The sequence below is a fragment of the Callospermophilus lateralis genome, chromosome 11 (assembly GCF_048772815.1).
Source record: "Callospermophilus lateralis isolate mCalLat2 chromosome 11, mCalLat2.hap1, whole genome shotgun sequence".
Classification (NCBI taxonomy): Eukaryota; Metazoa; Chordata; class Mammalia; order Rodentia; family Sciuridae; genus Callospermophilus; species Callospermophilus lateralis.
The window spans coordinates 61,357,340-61,377,708 of NC_135315.1; the positions used below are offsets into that span (position 1 = coordinate 61,357,340).

General features: G+C 48.6%; 2 protein-coding genes across 5 annotated transcripts; one reads left to right on the forward strand and one right to left on the reverse strand.

Moving 5' to 3' along the window:
- The first annotated feature begins 5,699 nt into the window (after positions 1-5,699).
- Mapk7 (mitogen-activated protein kinase 7) lies at positions 5,700-10,695 on the forward strand. 3 transcript variants are annotated; one of them, XM_076870550.1, is made up of 7 exons: positions 5,700-5,850; positions 6,069-6,369; positions 6,997-7,162; positions 7,788-8,866; positions 8,967-9,628; positions 9,967-10,100; positions 10,268-10,695. In XM_076870550.1, exons 2-7 carry the CDS (start codon positions 6,138-6,140, stop codon positions 10,419-10,421), a joined length of 2,427 nt encoding a protein of 808 aa, XP_076726665.1. In that variant the 5' UTR covers positions 5,700-5,850; positions 6,069-6,137; the 3' UTR covers positions 10,422-10,695. The 3 variants fall into 3 exon arrangements, with proteins under 3 accessions (XP_076726665.1, XP_076726666.1, XP_076726667.1); XM_076870551.1 differs by having other exon boundaries at positions 6,133-6,369; XM_076870552.1 differs by lacking the exon at positions 5,700-5,850 and having other exon boundaries at positions 6,228-6,418.
- Mfap4 (microfibril associated protein 4) lies at positions 10,611-14,035 on the reverse strand. 2 transcript variants are annotated; one of them, XM_076870554.1, is made up of 6 exons: positions 13,991-14,035; positions 13,596-13,680; positions 13,150-13,304; positions 12,471-12,567; positions 12,213-12,395; positions 10,611-11,865 (listed from the first exon to the last, which is right to left on the reverse strand). In XM_076870554.1, the coding sequence occupies exons 1-6, from the start codon at positions 13,994-13,996 to the stop codon at positions 11,618-11,620; spliced, it is 774 nt and encodes a 257-aa protein (XP_076726669.1). In that variant the 5' UTR covers positions 13,997-14,035; the 3' UTR covers positions 10,611-11,617. The 2 variants fall into 2 exon arrangements, with proteins under 2 accessions (XP_076726669.1, XP_076726668.1); XM_076870553.1 differs by having other exon boundaries at positions 12,213-12,567.
- Between the last annotated feature and the right edge of the window lie 6,334 nt (positions 14,036-20,369).

A 20,369-nucleotide genomic window follows, 5' to 3' on the forward strand; every position in this document is an offset into this window, starting at 1 on the left:
AGCCCCCATCATACCATTCTTAAAGCTCAGGTTTCCTTTAAGAAAAGGGTTCTCACTGGCACATAGTCTGAGGAATTTGGCTGGGCTGAGTACCCTCCACTTCAAGAAGTGGACAGGTGACTCGGGTCTGGCCAACCAGCATACTCCATTTCCTGGCTGAGCCTGTCCGGTGGGAGGAGACATTGGAGCCTATGCTGGAACTACTGACAAAAAGGGATGGCCCACGGCCACCACAGGGTCTTCCAAGGTTATGTGAGGGAGTTCAACATTGGGGGATCTTGGAAGATAAGTAAGGTTATAGAGCTCAGGAAGGTCTAGGGAATGGGATCAGAGATGGGAATCTCCATTTGATATAAAGTGATTAAATAAGCTTGAAACATCTACTGTTGAGTTCATTGTTCATCATTACCCCTTAACCTGCTGCTTTTCCTGAGTTCCCATCTTGATGACATCTCCATTGTCTACCCAGAATCATTGACACCATCCATACCTCCCGTATTACCTCTTCCCACATACCTCTGTCATGGAGACATCCTCTGCTTTCCTGCTGCCACTGACTAGTCCAGGCCCCCACTGGGGCTGTAGCCTGGACTGTCCTTGCCTCTTGCTTCTGCCCATCAAGTTTATTTTGATGCTGTTTGCCAGAAATGTCTCTCAGGAAGATAGCTCTGCAGGGCATTCTCCTACTTGAAAATCTTTGGGGTATTTCAGGAGCCTACACCAGGAATCTTGAGCTCAAATGTCCATAGTGGCCAGGTAGGAGATGTGAACCAAGAGAGCTGGATTTTGTGTCAACACATCAATAGTCTTCAGTCTCACAAAGAAATATGCATGGTTTTGCTTTTTTCAAACATATTTCCTCTTTGTTTTATTTTCCTGATTTTAATAAGATGCAGAGCATAATGTTTAAGTCCAGTCCTAAGTGGCATCAAACACTATACCAGTTAGGGAGTGGTGGGGTGAACTGGAGAGCCCATGCCTTTTCATTGGTGGGGTTCCATCCCATCAGTTCCATGTGGAACTGAAAGTCTGATGCTGACAGATCTTCTGATTTTCCAAAAGAAGCCAGAAATCAGAATTTGTAAGGAATGGAATATGCTCCATTTTTAACATAGACAAATCATTCCATGCTTTGAAAAAGCACCATGTGAGTCATTCTCTATCACTGCTGGTGGGTGTGTACACTGGCATAATGTCTAAGGATAGAAATTGGACATTAGCTATTAAAATTGCAAGTGCAATGTTCTTTGACTTGGCACTCTTGCTCTGGGTATTTTTCCTGCAGATATACTTGTGGTGTACAAAATGCTGTGTTCAAGAAAATTTATTGTGGCATTGCTTGCAAAATCAAAGATTTGAATTAATCTAAATGTCTACATATAGGGTCCTGGTTAAATACGTTACATTTGCAAAATAATGCTATTCAGCTGCAAAAAAAATGAGATGGTTTCTTAGATATAACATCCATACCATAAGTGACAAATGACAAAACAGAGAAACTGTTAAAAAATTAAACAGTTATTAATTTAACTGAAAATTAAAAACGTGTGCTATGGAGGACACTATCAAGAAAGTGAAAAGATGATCCAAGGAATAGAAACATATATTTGTAAATCATATATCTTATGAGGAACTTATATCAAGAACATACAAAGAACTCTTTTAACTCAACAACAAAAAGGTAAATTACCCAATTAAAATGGACAAAGTGTTTGAACAGATGATGAATGGGCATTTTCCCAAAGACAAATGGCTGATAAGTCATAAAAAGGTGTTCAACATTCTTAGTCATTAGAGAAATGTAAATCAAAACCACAGTGACATACTGCTTCACACCCACTAGGATGGCTGTAATGAACAAAAAGAGAAAAATAACAAGTGTTGGTGAGAATGTTGAGAAACTGAAGCTCTTAAATATTCTGGTGAGATTGCAAAATGATGCAGCTGCTGGGAAAAATGACTTGACAGTTCCTCAAAAGTTAAATATAATTATCCTATGACCCAACAATTCTACTACTCCGTATGTACCCAGAACTAAATACATACATCTTAGCAAAAACTTGTACACAGATCTTCTTTATCAGCATTATTCATAAAAGTAAAAAGTCCATCAATTGATAAATGGATAAAAAATGGAAAATTATTCACTCAAGAAAGTAATGGAGTACTGATTCATAATGCAACGGAAGTGAACCTTTAAAACACAACATAAGTGAAGAAATCCAAATACAAAAGGCCATCTATTACATGATTCCATTTATATGCAACGTTCAGAAAAGGGAATTCCACGGAGAAGCAAAGTAGTTCAGTGGTTGCCCAGGACTGGGGTTCAGAAGAAGGAGGGTGATTAGTAATGGATTTCTTTTTGGAATGATGAAAATGTTCTACGATTTGGCAGAGGCAATGTTTGTCCATCTCTGTGAACATGCTAAAAAACACTGAACTGTACACAATAAAATGGTGAATTTAAAGGAATGTGAATTATAATCTCTGAAAGCTGTTATTTTAAAAACAGAGAGAAGTTATACTCCATTTATGTATGATGTATCAAAATGCATTCTACTGTTATGTATAACTAATTAGAACCAATTTAAAAATCTAAAAATAAGTAAAGGATCTCTTTAGTTATTGACATGGAATGATCTTCAGGAAAACTGTATATGCTAAATTTTATATGCAAAAGGGAAGGTGGGTAAGAATTTATATTTGTATTTCTTTTTTCTAATCTTAGAGTGGGACCAAGATTTTCCACTGTATTAATCTTTTTAGAATTTTGAAACTTATGAATGCATTATTGATAATTTACCCCTGCAGTTTAATATTAACTCAGTAGACTCAATTATTCTCTTAAAAAAGTGGTAAGTTGTGGGCGAGGGTTGTGGCTCAGTGGTGGAGTGCCTACCTTGAATATATGAGGCACTGGGTTTGATTCTCAGCATCGCATATAAATAAAAAATAAAGACCCATCAACAACTAAAATAAATAAATAAATAAAATTAAAGAAAAAAAAAAAGAAGTGGTAAGTTATGTCATATGCAACTGAGAGTTCCATGAGGCAAGGACTAAAGAATGTCCTTTGGGCTTGACTATAATTAGAGAAGATAATTGATGACTTTTCTAGGACAGAATCAGGGCCTAGTGGGGGTAGAAGCAAATTAGCTCATAGTGTTTTGAAAAGTAAACGGGAATCAGGGAGTTTTTAACCAGGGAGTGTAGAACTGTTTGCCACTTGTATATCCAGGCTAGATGAAATATTTATGAAGTATTTAAAGGATACCTGTTTATTAATTTCTTCTGGCACTTTACATTTTATTCTTGGGTCAGACAGGATCATCAGACAGATATCGTCTTGGTCCCCTGGAAAAAAAATGTGTTTAATGTTTTCTGGTTTTGAATGCCCTCTACTTAAACAGAGAGACATAGCTGGGCCTTGTACTGCACATATTTCAGAGTTAGGGAAGAGTGTCAAATTTCTCATCTAAAGGAAGAGTGTCAAAGAAATATTGTCAGACCTTAGTGATAGAAATTGCCCATTTCCCATGGGCATGATTTATTAATGTTTAATGGAAATCAAGTAAGATAATTTGGCTTTTGTTATGCTGTCAGAAATAAATTCACAGTTTATTTTTTTTTTTAGTGTTTTAGTTGTAGTTGGACACAATACCTTTATTTTATTTATTTACTATTATTATTTTTTAAAATATATTTTATTTTTTAGGTGTAGATGGACACAACACAATCCTTTATTTTTTTATGTGGTAGTGAGGATCTTGCACATGCTAGAGAAGGGTTTTACTGCTGAGCCGAAACCCCAGCCCTACAGTTTAATCTCAACTCAGAAGACCCATATGATAATTTACCCCTACAGTTTACATGTCTAAATACCAAATACTATTTACCCTGGGGCTTCCCAAATACTCCTAAATATACTTTCCCTGATGTTGTGTTAAAAAAAAAAAAATGCAATGTCTAAGTTTCTAGCTTAACACACAGATCTTGATAAGTCACTTAAAATTCAGTGCAAAAAAAAAAAAAAAAAAAAAAAACTCCACAAGCTGAGCAGGTTGGTGCACACCTGTAATCCCAGCTGCTTGGGATTACAATTGAGGCAGAAGGATTGGGAGTTCAAAGCCAGCCTCAGCAACTTAGCTAACTCTGTCTCTAAATAAAATATAAAAAGGGGCTGAGGAATGTGACTCAGTGGTTAAATGCCTTGGGATCAATGGCTGGTACAAAAAACAACCAACCAACCAAACAAAAAAGCCAAATCACAAAAACAAGTATAGAACAGAAGTAACAACAATATTTTTCAGAGAAGGGACTTCTGAAAGATTGGTAACGTTATTTTTTTGTTTTTAAATCTGACTGCAATACAGAAGAGACTGGGGGTGAACCTCAGTGGTAAAGGGCTGGCCTAACCGGCTTGAGGCCCTGGGTTTCATTCCCAGCACCAGGGGTTGAGGCGGTGGTGGCGAGGCCGGAATAAGTAAGTGTGTTAACTCTGTGAAGTTTACTGAGTTGTACAATTATATGTGGAACTTTATGTATACTTTATGAAAAGTTAAAAAAAAAAAAAAAAAAAAACAGTGGAGAATGTAAACAAATCCCTCTGGTCTGGATCCACCTTTGGACCTTTCATTTGCGACCTAAGGAATAAGTGCTCAATCTGGCACTGACTCAGTTGGGTTCCATCCTTGTATCCGCAGCCTTCCATTTACCGGTCAAAGAGTCTGTAAAAAGCTCGTATCCCTCCACTCTTCGATCTCCACACTTTTACTATCTGCATGGCCCTTCTATATCATTTCACTTAGTGGAAACCCAATCATCTCTGGAGTTCCAACTCCCAGATCGCTTCTTACAGCTCTACTCTGAGCTCCCTGCTGAAAACATAGCCCCGCCTTTGTCTCCTCCGCCCAGAGCCGCAGAGAACGGTGCTCCTTACAGATGCTCCGTGAATGAATAAACCACCGGGTTCTGGTTACGCCTCTCCCAAAGCGCTGTCATCACCAGATGAGACAAACGCTCCAAAAGGACCCGAGAGCGGAGAACAGGTTCGCAGGAAGCGGTGTGGAGACTAGCCACCGGAAGTCAGTGGAGACATCAGGCCCGTCACTCTAGAATCCCGGAGGACTGGGATCTCAGTGGTTGGACGAGATGGGTCACTCCCGGGACCAATAAAGTGGGGGCACAATGCCTTAGGCATGAGTACTGAGAAGGAAAAAGGGGCCAAAAGGAGAGGGATTTCGGGAGTTAGTTGTCAAGGTAACAGATCTAGGCTTCGCAGCCCCTCCTGGGGGCCTGGCTCTTCCCAGAGTTTGCAGGACTAGCTGTGATTGGCCCGAGGAGGTCGAGCCGATTGACGGGAGCGCGCGCGCACACGTGCAGGGGCGTTGTCCTCCATTCACTCGGCGCCCGAGGATCCAGCGCGCATGCGTTGGAGGATGGCGCGGGGAGGGGAGCGCACCCCTGCGAAGTGCTGAGCCCCCTTTGGGCGGCTCCCGCCGGCGAGCTGGACAGCGGCGGGCACGCGCGGGCGCGCGGGCGCGCAAGGATGGAGGCGTGGTTTCCTTAGCTGATAAACTCGGATTGGGAGCAGCAAATTGAAGGGGTGGGAACCTCCTCGGAGGCTGCTCAGCGATTGGTCAGAGACTGGAGGGAGCGTGGTCTTGGGGGGCGGGGTCGGGGGGGCCCTGGCTGGGCAGCGGGCGACGCTGGGGTGGTGGTGGCGGCCCTTGAACAAGTAAGCGAGCGAGTCGTGGAGACCTCCTCCGCTGGGGACCGGAGGTCGGCGAGCCCCGGGACCTCCATAAGTCTAAGTCCTGAGGAGGCGTGAGGGTGAGGCGCCATTGGGTGAGTATGGCCCCGAGGAAACCCGGGTGCCCCGCCCCTCCCTTTCTTCCTGGACCGTACCGCACCCTCCCCCAACTCGGACCCCGACCTGGGCTCTGGGCTTCGGGGTTCCAACTCCCGCTGCAGGATGCTTGCTATTTGCCAGCCTCTCTCTTTTGCCCCCTTTGCCGCCGTGCTCGGTTTGGGGAACTTAGAGATTCTCCGGTTCTGCTTCCCAGCTCACAGAGGGGAAACTGAGGCCGACGGGGGGCGGACCTCTCCTCACCAAGCGTCTCCATATAGGCATCATGGCCGAGCCCCTAAAGGAGGAAGACGGCGAGGACGGCTCTGGGGAGCCCCCCGGGCCGGTGAAGGCAGAACCCGTCCATACCTCTGCCTCTGTTGCGGCCAAGAACCTAGCTCTGCTCAAAGCCCGCTCCTTTGATGTGACCTTTGACGTGGGAGATGAGTACGAGATCATCGAGACCATAGGCAATGGAGCCTACGGGGTGGTGTCCTCTGCTCGCCGCCGCCTCACGGGTGAGCTTCCTGAGCCTCTCACAGATGTGGAAACTGGTTCCCAGAAGTGGTGAGAAACCTGCCCGATCTCAGCCAGGTTTCCAGGAAGGAAAGCTGGGCTGTGAATTTTTGTTCAGTTCAGCACTTACTGACTAGGTGCCAGGATCCCAGTTAGGCACCATTTTCAGGAACTCTGGTTTTGCTGTACTTTCAGCCCATTTCTCCTGCGAAAAATGATAGCCCGGTTAGGTCAAGATGGAGAGCTTGTTCCTTGGTGTCTAAAAGAGAGCTGTGTTCCAGAGCAAGAGATTGCATGGTGGGAATGGTGAGATCTGAGATGGAGAGAAAGTGTAGGGAGGGATAATGAGCCCAGGCATTAGAGCCAGCACTCCCACCAACTAACTGTGCAAGCTACAAGTTACTGGGCCAAATTTTCTCATCTGTAACTTTGAGCTATTAGTTCATGCCTCCTAAGATAGTTGTGAAGGTAAAATTTGATAATGTAAAGTACTTAGCAAGTTCTTTGCATATGGCAGGTACTCAGTATATGGTAGCTGTTGTTATTTGCATCCTAGAAGGGTGGTGTTGAGAGGGGTCTGCAGTTCCTCCAAGGTACCCTCTGGTATCTGCCTTTTCCCTGCTCTCCAGGCCAGCAGGTGGCCATCAAGAAGATCCCGAATGCTTTTGATGTGGTAACCAATGCCAAACGGACCCTCAGGGAGCTGAAGATCCTCAAACACTTCAAACATGACAATATCATTGCTATCAAGGACATCCTGAGGCCCACTGTACCCTATGGAGAATTCAAATCTGTGTAAGGAGTGGGATAGGAGAGGGAGGCATAATTGGGACTGTTTCAGAAGGCAGGGACCTTATTGCTAAAATTCTGGAAGGACAGGCTAGAAAATTCACATGGTTCCAGGCCAGTGCTCCTTTAGGGCATTTTGAGGGACTGCTGTTATTCTTCAAGAAGAGTGCAAATGTTACAGTTTATATTATAGACTATATAGGAAGGCAGACATAAGATGTTCATACTCCTACTGCATCTTCCTACCCCTATAGCAGATTGATCACAGAATACTTTCTTACAGAAAATGGACAAATCTTCACAATTTTCAACATAGTACTTCAAGCAGCCACTACCAAACAATGGAGTTATCTCCAAAATGAAACCTACTCGCCAGTCCTGATATAGTTGAACCCCATCTTTTATGGGGAAACTAGAAGGTCTGGGGAGAAAAGTGATTTAACCAAGTTCGTGGAAAAGTTATAGAGCAATCTAGAACCTGGTGTGCTGCTGCTTCTTTACCATGCTGTCAGCTCTTTGGGGTCTCAGGGTAACATGGTCTGTGTAGAGTCAGGAGAGTCTAGTGAGGATGGGGCTTGTCTCTATGGTGTGGGTAGGCTAGGACATGCCTCTTTCACCTTTTCCTTTTCAGCTATGTGGTCCTGGACCTGATGGAGAGCGACCTGCACCAGATCATCCACTCCTCACAGCCACTCACACTGGAGCATGTGCGCTACTTCCTGTACCAGCTGCTGCGGGGCCTCAAGTACATGCACTCAGCTCAGGTCATCCACCGTGACCTCAAGCCCTCTAACCTGTTGGTGAATGAGAACTGTGAGCTCAAGATTGGTGACTTTGGTATGGCCCGTGGCCTGTGTACCTCCCCTGCTGAACATCAGTACTTCATGACTGAGTATGTGGCCACTCGCTGGTACCGGGCCCCTGAGCTCATGCTGTCCCTACATGAGTACACACAGGCTATCGACCTCTGGTCTGTGGGCTGTATCTTTGGCGAGATGCTTGCCCGGCGCCAGCTCTTCCCAGGCAAAAACTACGTGCACCAGCTTCAACTGATTATGATGGTGTTGGGTACCCCATCGCCAACTGTGATTCAAGCTGTCGGGGCTGAAAGGGTGCGGGCCTATATCCAGAGTCTGCCACCACGCCAGCCTGTGCCTTGGGAGACAGTGTACCCAGGTGCTGACCGCCAGGCTCTTTCACTGCTGGGTCGCATGCTGCGTTTCGAACCCAGTGCCCGCATCTCAGCAGCTGCTGCTCTTCGCCATCCTTTCCTGGCCAAGTACCATGACCCTGATGATGAGCCTGATTGTGCCCCACCCTTTGACTTTGCCTTTGACCGTGAAGCCCTTACCCGGGAACGCATTAAGGAGGCCATTGTGGCAGAGATTGAGGACTTCCATGCACGAAGGGAAGGCATCCGCCAACAGATCCGCTTCCAGCCTTCCTTGCAGCCTGTGGCCAGTGAGCCTGGCTGTCCAGATGTTGAGATGCCCAGTCCTTGGGCTCCCAGTGGGGACTGTGCCATGGAGTCGCCCCCACCAGCCCCACCACCATGCCCTGGCCCTGCACCTGATACCATTGATCTGACCCTGCAGCCACCTCCACCAGCCAGTGAGCCTGCCCCACCGAAGAAAGAGGGCGCCATCTCAGACAATACCAAGGCAGCCCTCAAAGCTGCCCTGCTCAAGTCCTTGCGGAGCCGGCTGAAAGGTACCTTATGGGTACAGTGACTGACTGGGGAGTGGGGTGCTAGTGGGGGGCTCTGGCTTGAACATGGCTGCAGGCTCTTACCTGTTCAACTTCCCTGTAGATGGCCCTAGTGCACCCTTGGAGGCTCCTGAGCCACGGAAGCCAGTGACGGCCCAGGAGCGACAACGAGAACGTGAGGAGAAGCGGCGGAGGCGGCAAGAGAGAGCCAAGGAGCGGGAAAAGCGGCGGCAAGAGCGGGAGCGAAAGGAGCGGGGGGCTGGGACCTCGGGGGGCCCTTCCACTGACCCCCTGGCTGGACTGGTGCTTAGTGACAATGATCGAAGCCTGCTAGAGCGCTGGACTCGCATGGCCCAGCCCCCAGCCCCAGCCCCAGCCCCAGCAACAAGGCCATCCCCAGCCCAGCCCACCAGTCCACCCCCTGGTCCCATAGCCCAGCCCACAGGTCCTCCTCCACAACCTGCAGGCTCCACCACAGGTCCTGCACCCCAGCCTCCCTGCCCACCTCCTTGTCCTGCTTCCCATCCTGCTGGCCCTCCGGGACCCATACCTATTCCTGCTGCACTCCAGACTGCCACCTCCAGTAGCCTTCTGGCCCCCCAGTCACTTGTGCCACCCCCTGGGTTGCCTGGCTCCAGTGCTCCAGGAGTTCTGCCTTACTTCTCATCTGGCCCACCACCTCTAGACCCTGGGGGGGGACCTCAGCCTTCTACATCAGAATCACCCGATGTCAACTTGGTGACCCAGCAGCTGTCTAAGTCCCAGGTGAGAGGAAAGATCCAGACCTTGGGGACACCTGGATCTGCGCCCAGGGAAAATGGGTTCAGGAAGTTGTCCTTGCTCCATGAAAACTGAGCAACAAGGGGTTTTTATGTCTCTGAACTTGTCCTCTTGCTAGAAGAAGGAACAATACCAATGAAGAGGTTGTTGGGAGACAAAAATATTTTCTGGAAAATACCTGGTCTTGAGATGGGCCTTAGCTGGCACTTGGTGATTACTGAGACTGGGATACTCAAACAGGGTGGTCAGCAGCCTCAGGATAGGGTACCCTGCACACCTCAGTCTGCCTTTGCTAGTTTGTAACCTGCCATCATCCCCCACAGGTGGAGGACCCCCTGCCCCCTGTGTTCTCAGGCACTCCAAAGGGCAGTGGGGCTGGCTATGGTGTTGGCTTTGACCTGGAGGAATTCTTAAACCAATCTTTTGACATGGGCGTGGCTGACGGGCCACAGGATGGGTAAGATGACTGGATCCAGCTCTTGGAATGGGGCGGTGGGGAGGGGCTCCTGGTGTGGAAGAATTCCACATCCCACACATCCTGGTGTGGGATGGGGATGGGTGCAAAGCTGGCTGAGGCTAGCTATAACCTCTCTTTTTTCCATTCCTGATTCCCTTTCCCTGCAGCCAGGCAGACTCTGCCTCCCTCTCAGCTTCTCTCCTTGCTGACTGGCTTGAGGGCCATGGCATGAACCCTGCTGATATCGAGTCCCTGCAGCGTGAAATTCAGATGGACTCCCCGATGCTTCTGGCTGACCTGCCTGACCTCCAGGAGCCCTAAGGCCCACAGCCTTTGCCTTGCCACCAGCTCCGGGACCCAGCTCCAGGGCCCATGGGAGCAGGTGAGGCTCAGCTTGGATTATTTTGTAGGTTCATCTCAGACCCACCCTTCAGCCTTAAGCAGCCACCTGAGCCACCACCGAGCCATGACAGGATTGGGAGACCCCTACTCCACCCAGCAATCCTTTTCAGTATTGTATTTTTATTATTGTAATATTATTACACAGTCTTTTTGACATCAAAATGAGGCCTGTGAAATACAAGGTTCCTTTTAATGCCTGACTCCAAGTGTCATTTTTGGAGATGGGGACAGTATACCACCAATAGGGGTATAAGGAGGAGCCAGTTGGGGACCCAAGCAATATTTTTTGTGCACAAAGCCAATTTGTTTAGGTCCATGACTGAGCCTTGCATGCCCTGCCCACTTTCAGCCCCATAGATTGTTCTCTGTGTTCTCACATGGCCAAACCTCAATCCCTGGGTGCCCCCCATTGGGGACCTCATTTCCATGCCTACCTTGCCCATGTCTACTTCAGGGTGACATACAGTACCTGTGGTGAATACTGTTTTGTCATTGAGCTTTGCAGGGGCTAGGACAGGCAGGTGGTAGAAGCAGTATGGTTGTGAGGTCCATGATGTTCACCACAGGGGAGAACATTAGTGATAGGGAGGCCAAGGATGGAAGGTACTCTGCAAATAGCCAGAGGGGGTGCCAGGGTGTGGCAGTGGTCATGCATGAATGGCCTGGCATACACCCAGGGGTGGTCAGATTACACTGCTTGGTCTAGAGTATTCCCAGACACAGGGGCCCACAGTAGAGAAGCTGGCTAAAGTGGGACACACAAGTGCATTCCTGGGAGGTGGCTCCTGGCTCTCAGCTATTGGGACAGGGTGTAGGCAGCTCAGTCTCATGGAGGCTAGCCAGGTCCAGGCTGGGTGACTGTACCTCAGAAAAGGGCTGGGTGCTGCTGGTAGCTAGCTGCAGGTGAAAGGGAGCTCCTAGGGCCTGGCTTAGAAATATTTGCCCCAGGGTGTGTGATAGGGATCAGCCATGGCTGAGAGTCAGAAGGCCTCTTGAGAAGCTGGTGCTCAGGGAGCAGCAGAAGCAACATAGGGGTCCCAGGGCATCAGAGATCAGAGGGAGTATTCATAGTGATGGGGGTTGCCGGGGAGGAAGAGCCTGAGGGGGCCAGCCCCTCAGGTCCTGCGGATTTTCATCTCGGTGCGCTTGAGGGAGTAGTAGAAGCCCTTCCACTGGGCCCAGTTGATGCCGTTGGCATAGGAAAGGTGGGAGCCACCCAGGTAAAAGCCATTGAGGTTGGCAAAGTGGCAGCTGCGGAACCAGAAGGCTCCTGAGGACAGGGCTGCACAGTTCTGCACAAAGAGATCCTGGTCCCGGTCGAAGGTGGAGAACTTCTGGCCGCTGTGGTAGGACAGGGAGTCACCTGGCAGAGAGGAGGAAGGACGGGACTGCTGAGGCAGGGAGCTGAGCTCTGTGCTAGCAGGGAGAGGGTGACAACAGTGAGGGACATACGTGGCATTATGGTGGGACGGGGGCACCCTCTCTGAGCCAAATGTTGGGTAGATGGGCCTCTGCAGCACAGAGAAACAGCTGCTCCTCCACAGGGTTGCCTGGAGCAGGGCCAGGGTGGCTGAAGCACACACTGGCTGGAGTTGGCTTGGAGCCTGCTGTGGCTCTTCCAAGCCCAGGAGGGCTGAAGGAGGGCCCTGGAGGGGGCCGGCCCAGCCATCTCCCTCAGCAGTCCTTGCTAAAGCTTTCAGGAGGCAATACCTGCACCACCATCCTCAAAGCCCGACACATAGAGGGTGTAGCCATCCTCTTCAGCGCTGACCGCATTCGGGGAGATGGAGAAGTCGACATATTTGGCATAGGCTGTGTTATTCTCAAAGTCCTCTAAGTCTACCCGCAGCTCATACTTCTGCTTCAGGGTCAGGAGGTGCATGTTCTGCAGCCCTGTGGGGGAAGGGAGCTGGTTAGCAAGGACCTGACTGTGGAGCAGTCCCCCCTCCCACCAGGCCCATGCCTTACCCAGCCAGTACTCCCCGTCTGCACGGCCAAAGCCCAACTTGTAGTCATTCCAGCCCCGGAAGAAACTCACTGAGCCATTGAATCTCTTCTGGAAAACCTGGAGCCGAGAGGACAAGGAAGGGGAATGATTTGAAGGTCCAGTGGGTAGGGGCCTTGTCCTACCCTGCCCACGCAGGCATGGACTCTGCAATGTGAGACTAGTTGATTAAAGGACTGAGAGTTGGAAAGGTTGTTAAAACAAGGTGCACACTGCCACCAGGCTCCTCTTTGAGGGACGGCTGTGCCCTGGCACCTACTTGGGCCCTTCATGCAGTTTCATGAGAGTCAGGAAAGGTGATCAGGGCTGGGGGTGTAGCCCAGTGGTCGAGCTCTTGCCTAGCATGGGATGTGTGGGTTTAATCCCCAGCACTGCCTAAATAAATAAAGGGGGGTATTCTAGAATTCAGGTGCCTGGGTGTGAGTCCTGGTATTGGCTTCATGATCTAGGGCAAGTAACTTCACCTCTGGGCTTTAGTTCCTCATCTAGAAAAGCAACTACCAGGACTATTGTGATGGTCACATGTGTTAGTGTATCTTAAGCAATTAGTGACACTTACTCAGAAACTGTGCCTTGGGTATCATCATCCCTATTTTTACAATGAAGAAACTGAGGCTCACACAACTGGGACCACCTACTCACCGTCCACTTGCCACCCTCAGTGGTCATGTCACAGAAGACAGGCACGGGCACGCTGGGGCCTGAGGGGTAGATGAGGTACACACCATCTGTCTGGTAGCCCTGGGCATAGATGTCATCGCAGTCCAGGGGCTGCTGAAGGCAAGACTTCTCCAGAGCTAGGAGTAAGAGTGTGGGGACAGTGAGGAGAGAGGCTTACAGCATAGAGAATACCGTAGCACCCATGGCTTGTCCCAGTCCCTGGGGCCAGAGGGCTTTGTTGTGGGAAATCATGAGATTTGTTTGAGGGGGACTGCCCAAAGATCATTTCATCCACCTGCCCAACTTTGTGGAGAAGGAAACAACCTTGCAGAGCTGGGCCTCAGCGCTGAGGCCTGGCTTTCCGAACAGCCTCTTCTAGCCCAGCCTATTGGTCACGGTGCTGCATCTGTGACTGGGGGGCTGCTTACCATCTCCCCGAATCCCAGAGGCCTGGGGGGCGCAGGGAGGTGTGGAGAGCAGCAGCAGCAGCAGCGGCGGCAGGGCCAGGAGGGCCTGGTGGCAGGAAACAGAGTCAGCTCAGCCCTGGCCCCAGCCCCAGGCACCCCCTGTTCTCTTTACATTTGCACCCTTACACATGCCGCTCCTTGCCTGAAACCTTTTCCTGTCCTTTGGTCCCTCTTTGTCTTCCCAAGCAACCCTACTCTCAGGAAAGGCTGTCTACCCTTTAAGCTTAAAAGAATTTCTTGCAAGAGATTCCCCTCTGCCTTCACAGTCCCCTCTCTGGCAAATGACTTCTCCCCACGAGTGGCCAAGTGGCTTTGGGCCCTCTGATGCCACGAACCCCCCACCCTGGTCCCAGTACCTTCATGCTGTCAGTTCGGCTCAGAGCTGCTGGTGTCTGCGTCCCAGACTGTTAGCTGCCTGGAGTTATGTGCTGGGCCCCTGGCCAGCCGCCCCGGCCCCGCCTCCCGAAGCTGCAGAACCACCCCCCTCCACACACGACCAGCATCAGCTTACACTACCAGGGGCCAGGGGACCACCTGGGTCTCATTAGGCCTGTCGGCAGAGCACTGCAAACCAGACAGTCAACTCCCTCCTGGCTTGGGCTCAGACTGCTGCCTGGATCCCACTCCGCCAACGGCCGGCTGGACCTGTGGGCCCCTGGCACCCCCAGCTGGCCCCAGCCTGCCTCAGTCCACCCCTTTTCCTGACAGGCCCCCCCTGCAGATGTCTGTTTATTCTTTCCCTCCCGTCCTGGGCTGTTTCATCAGCCATTCAGGGGGAGGAGTGAGCGGGGAGGTTGGGGGTGTAGGTGTGCCTGGGTTCCAGGAGGGTCCCACTCTAGGGGAGCAGAAGACTGGGGGTGGGAGAGCTTGAGAGCTTCTGATGTGGGAGTCTGCGTGGGCTGGTGGGGGACAGGGGTAGCAGGGGCCAGGCCGTCTCCTGGCAGGACTGGGACATTTCTAAGCCATGAGCACAAGGTTGCAGGCGGCCAAATGCTCTGTCTGCGCCAGCTTGAGCCAGGGCCCCTCTCCAGCCCCACTCCCCTGCTCTGGCCACTTGGGCCCCCTCCTTTCCCCTTCCACAGTTCCCATCTGGGCCACTGTTGTTTCTCTTAGCCCCACCCCTCCTTCCTTTTTCCAAACCCTCACTTTGGTACCCACCCTGAGACCTCAGCCTTGCTCTGAGGCCCCTCTCAACCAGTTTCCTATTTCTTCCACCCCGAGAGCCCACCTAGTCTTTCTTGCCTTTCATCAAATCTCCGTCTCTTTCTGCCTCCCAACCATCTTTCTCTCCCATTCCCTCCTCTGACAGGGCTGCTTATTGCTCCAGCATCTTTACAGATCTCTGTGCTTTTACTTTTTTGTTCTCCTTCCCTCCTCCGCACACCAGAAGAGTTGCCCTAGATGGCTGCTCCGTGTTCCTCTGCTTAAACCTTCAGTGGCTCCCTGTTGCCTCAGAACTGAGGCTAAATTTTTTTACCTTGGGCTTGAAAGGAATGTCCAGTCTGGCTCTGGCCTACAGCAGGCCTCCCTTCAGGACTTCAGGATCTTATCACTTATTGCTTATGACAACTAAACAACATGGGTCACACCCAAACCCTCACCATCAGGTCCCTGTGTCTTTGCCTACACTGTTCCCGTGCTCATCTGTCTCCATTTCTTCTCCAAGAGAAGCCACGGGCAGGATCTGTGTTTCTCATATCTGCATGCCCAGTACCCATCCTAGAGCCTGGCACAGAGTAGGGCTGATGCCAATTCACTCATAACAAGTATTTTTTGAGCATCTACTATGTGCTGTGCTTTATACCCACTGCTGGAGGATACAGTTTCTGGGCCTCCGCCCCCCCTCCCGCCAGCCAGTAGCAAACACAGGCTTCAGACAGTGGATTGCAAGTGTAATATATGTTATGAAAAAAAAATTAGTTGAATGTATGCACACATGAAATATTCAGAGCAAAGTGAGACAGCAGCTCTGACCTAGGTCTCGTCTCTGCTCCTGAGTTAGTAGATAAGCCACTTAGAAGAACCTCAGTTGGCCTCATTAACTTGGTTCTCTGATTGTTGGTAGAGGAGATACCTCTGTTCGCTATTGTGTCTTGATCTAGGGATTCTAGAGCCAGGCTACCTGTGTTCAAATCCAGGTTCTGCCACCTGTTAGGGGTAGCCTTGGATAAGTTACCTAGCCTCTCTGTGCCCTGGCTTCTTCTCTGTGCAATGATAGTAATAGTATCTATCTCACAGGGGTGTGGTAGGGATTACATAATACATGTCAGGTGCCAAGAACAGTGCCCACAATTACTTGTCAAGAGGAAAATCTTAAACTAATTAAATTCAATCGAGTTCATTTGAGCAATTAGAAATGAAAGAGAACAAAGCAACACAAAACAAAAATGATTTGTGAATTGGGCAGTTCCCAGAACCAAGGCAGATTCAGAAAACTCCCTCCAATAACATACTCTGACAACATTTATAGGAAACAAAAGTGTGGTGTAGAGACAGCTTAATTGGTTACAGCTCAATTGGTTAATTGGTTACAGAGCCTCTTGCAATTAACTAAAGCTCAGATATTGTGGTTGAACTCCATATTGATTTGGTCTGTTAAGCTTAGTGTAGGAGCTTAATTTGAATCAATGGCCTCCCACAGTATTTAACCTACTATAGTAATTATTTAGAAAAGATTAGCTAATCACTGTCATCATTATAAACATCATATTGTTCTCATATGAATGTCTTTCTTCCCTTAGTCCTAAAGAATAAGATCCTGATTTTTATTTGGCTCATGTCTAGCCTCCCCTGTGGCTAGATGAGGTCACACGTCTCAGTTTGGGCCAATAAGATGCAAACTGAAGTGTTGTAGAGGTAGGTGGCTAGCCCCTCTTCTTCCTTCCCCCTGTCCCACAGCTTTGCTGCCACCTTGGACAGTGGAGCTGAGTTCTCATCAGGATGACAGAAGTGATCAGGGAGGAGCTGGGTCCCTCCTGAATTTATGAAGTTGCTCCAAGACCAGCCTGGGCTACTCTTCTCTAGGCCTCTCTTATGTGGAAGAGAAAGAAACTTCTATCTAGTTTAAGCTTCTGATTTTTTTTTTTTCTTGTAACGCAACTACAGCTAATCCTAATCTCTTCTTTCAGCAAATGCCAGATAATTTTAGTACAAGACTACAAAAAGAAAAATAATGAAAAAAAAAAAAACCTCAGTTATCAAAACACAATAAAATGTGTCCAAAGTCAAATATGAGAGAATTTTGGAGAATACAATAAAGTAAAAAGCACGGGGAAAATAAGAGAGCACGAGAATTAAGCTGTGAGTTATCCATCATATTCATCTATTAAACTAGTTTTAAAACTTTTCAGCGGTAATATATGCACACATGGAAAAGCAGACCCTTTGCTGGTTGTAATTAGTTTAACTCTTTGGGGAAATAAATTTGGCAGTAACCAGGAGCCAGTAATCCTGCTTTGAAGATACGGTTTAAAATCACATACTTGAGCCTATTGAAAAGGTCACGTGAATAGTGCGCAGACATTACTTGTTGGCTACTCAGCATGGCAAACTTCCCAGGTCTGAGGGGCTCCCCTCCTAATTAGAATGCTGATGCTCACTTCCCCAGGTGTTCTTGCAGTTCCCCATAAGGCAGATGACCTTGGTATAGCCAGAAAAGCCAATGCCCTGGACTTCATTTTGGGCAATGATGATTTGAGAAGCAGAAGCAGAAAAAAATCTATTCTTGTGGTGGTGATCCCAGTGGCCTGGATCTCAGGGTCTCTGGCTGATTGGTAGTGGCTTTGCATATGTACTACTAAGTGGTCCTGGCTTGGGGCTCAGATTGTAAAATCCTGCCTGAGCTTGGTTCTTAGTTTTCCTGATAACTGGTTTGCTCTGCCCATTATTATCATCATTTTTATTATTATTATTTTTGTGTGTGAAAGACTCCAACTCATGCATGAAATTATTTTGTTTTTTGTTGCTGGGGATTGGACCCTGGGTCTCAAGCATGCTAAGTACATACTCTACCACTGAGCTACATTGCTAGCCCCATGAAGATTTTTATCTCAGGTTTTATAACAGGTTTAAATCAGAATTCTTTCATTGCTGGCAACAGATGCCCACTCTGACTTTGTTGGGAAGCTTTGCTGGGAGTTTGCACTGGGGCTGGATTTGCACTTGCTCTGGGAAGCAGCCCCTTGGTGGTGAGACAGTGTTAGGGTGATGCTGCTCCATGGACAGGCCTAGAACTTTATGTTAGTCTGCCAGATTGCAGAACAGGAAAACACCCACCTCCTTGGCCTTGTTTGGGTTGTTTGGGACAGCTTTCATTCACCTGTCCACCTTTCTCCATCCTGCTTTGTGCCCCAGGTGGCTGGTCTCAGCCCTCTGACTTCTGATTGGGTCAGGTCAATGAGAAGGGCCAGCAAGATTTGGGGGGAGGGAGGCGAGTAAAGTTATGTATTCATTATCTCTTTTTGGGTCCCAGCAAGCTGGCTTGTTCCTCAGCCAGAGGTCTCAGGTCCTGGAGAGTGACCTTTCTCCGCAGTCCCCAGACCCAGTGTGGGCAATGGCTTCCTTCCTAGGCCCCTTCAGATCTATGGGTGGTATTACCAAACTAGAGATAAGGGACTATCTCCTATTATGATAATCTGCCTTTTGTCGCTGAGACCAAAATAACTGACCAGAACCATTTAAAGGAAGAAAAGTTTATTTTGGGTTTATGATTTTAGAGATTAAGTCCAAGGTTGGCTTACTCCATTTCTCTGGGCCTAAGGGGGGTGGGGTAGAACGTCATGGTGGAAGGGCATGGCTGAGGAAAGCAGCTCAGGACCTGGAGGCTGGACAGGAAGTGGAGAGAGAAAAGGGGGGACAAGGTATAATCCCTAAGGGCATGTCCCCAGTGACCTACCTCCTCCAGCCACACTCCATAAATACATATATAGTTAGCATCCAGTTTGTTCTTTCAAATTATTAATCCATCAAATGGAACAATCTACTGATTAGGTTACAGCTCTCATAATCTAATCATTTCACTTTCTGCATGAACACAAGGATGCTTGGGGGATGTTTCATAGTCGAACTATAACACCTGCTTTATGTTAGATTTCTGTTGCTGTGACAAAATACTGGAAAAAAATCAATTTATAGGAAGTTTATATTGGTTTATAGTTTCAGAAGTCTATGGTCATTTGGTCCCATTTCTTTGGGGATCTGTGGCAAGACAGTACATCACTCATCCTAGCAGAGAGCACTTGGGGAAGGTAGAGGGTGTGTCCCTCCAACCCAGGCCAAACAAGGGGGCTCCAAGAGAGATGGAAATGTCTGCACTTGGTAGAGAAAAATTATTTACCTCATGGCAGCTGGGAAGCCAAGAGAGAGAGAGAGAGAAACAGGAAGGGGTTGGGGTCCAGTATCCACTACTAGGGCACATTCCCAGGGACCTAACATTTTTCTACCAGGCCCCATCTCCTAAAGGTTCTGCTGCCTCCCAATAGTGCCACAGGCTGGTGGCCAAAACCTTTAACACATAAGCCTTTGAAGGACACTCTGTAATGTCACACTATAGAGTGTTAACACCTCATTATATTGTCCTTTAATTAGATACTGCTCAAATAGTTCTGATTTGACTGAGTTCAGCATGTGGGCCAGAGAAAAGGTAGGTTGGAGATGGGGAACTAGATTGATCCAGGGAGAGGGGGCCCCATAAGTATAGCACACATATTCTGATGCAGAAAATTAGTGTGAGATTAGGAGGGGAAGTGAATGCAAGGTTTCAAAAAGGACTTTACTAACTACCCTCCATAATATTTGTTATGTCATTTATACATAATAATGTCAAAGCCAGATGGATTAGGATATTCTGATGGCCCTTAATTTTTTTTTTTTTTTTTGGTGGGACACCTGCTCAAGTTGGATGGTTCTTGTCCCTGGATTCGGCTTGTGCTGGTTGTTTCTTGCCTTCCTTGGTTCACTGTCTACTCTGCTGGGGAGCCGCCCTGTGTGGAGTGTACCACTGGGGTTCACATGGCCCCTGGCTTCCAGCTGGATGTGGCCAAGGGAAGTATTGGCAAGAAATGGGAAAAGAGAAGGGTTGGGGTGTTTCTCCCTGGCTCCTGCCCCACCAGGCACTGCAGTTTTGGCAATAGTTCTCCGGGGCCCCACACCCATTCCACCTCCTGCTTATAGCTCTGCCATAACCCCTTTCACTGGCTCTAGTGATTGTGTGTCCTCCCCTGATCCCTCCAGTCTGGCATGGTAATGGTCTCACTTTTGCTAGTCCCAGGATGCTTCAACACCCTGTGTTGCCCACACCCAAGTCAACAGTGCCTTCATTACATTTTCTTAAAAACAAAATAGAACAGTTGAGTTCATCTTCTGTTTCCTTCAAGGACCCTGATTGACATACGATCTCCCTTTGGTTTATTCCAAAGCACATCAGCCTGTGGAATGGAACTTTTCTGTTGTCTCAGACAATAGCTAAGGGCACATCCCCACATGTCTGCAGGTGCTGACAGCTCCCCCATAGGTCTTGCTAGTAGGCAGCCAAACTCCTCCTTTGATGATCAGCTCACGTTTACCCAGAGTGGAAAAGCCTGAGGAGGGGAGCTTTGGAAAGGCACTCATCCCAGCAGAGAGCACTTGGGGAGGTAGAGGGTGTGTCCCTCCAACCCAGGCCAAACAAGGGGGCTCCAAGAGAGATGGGAATGTCTGCCAGGAAAGTCTTTGGCTGAGCTGCCCAAACCCAGGGGC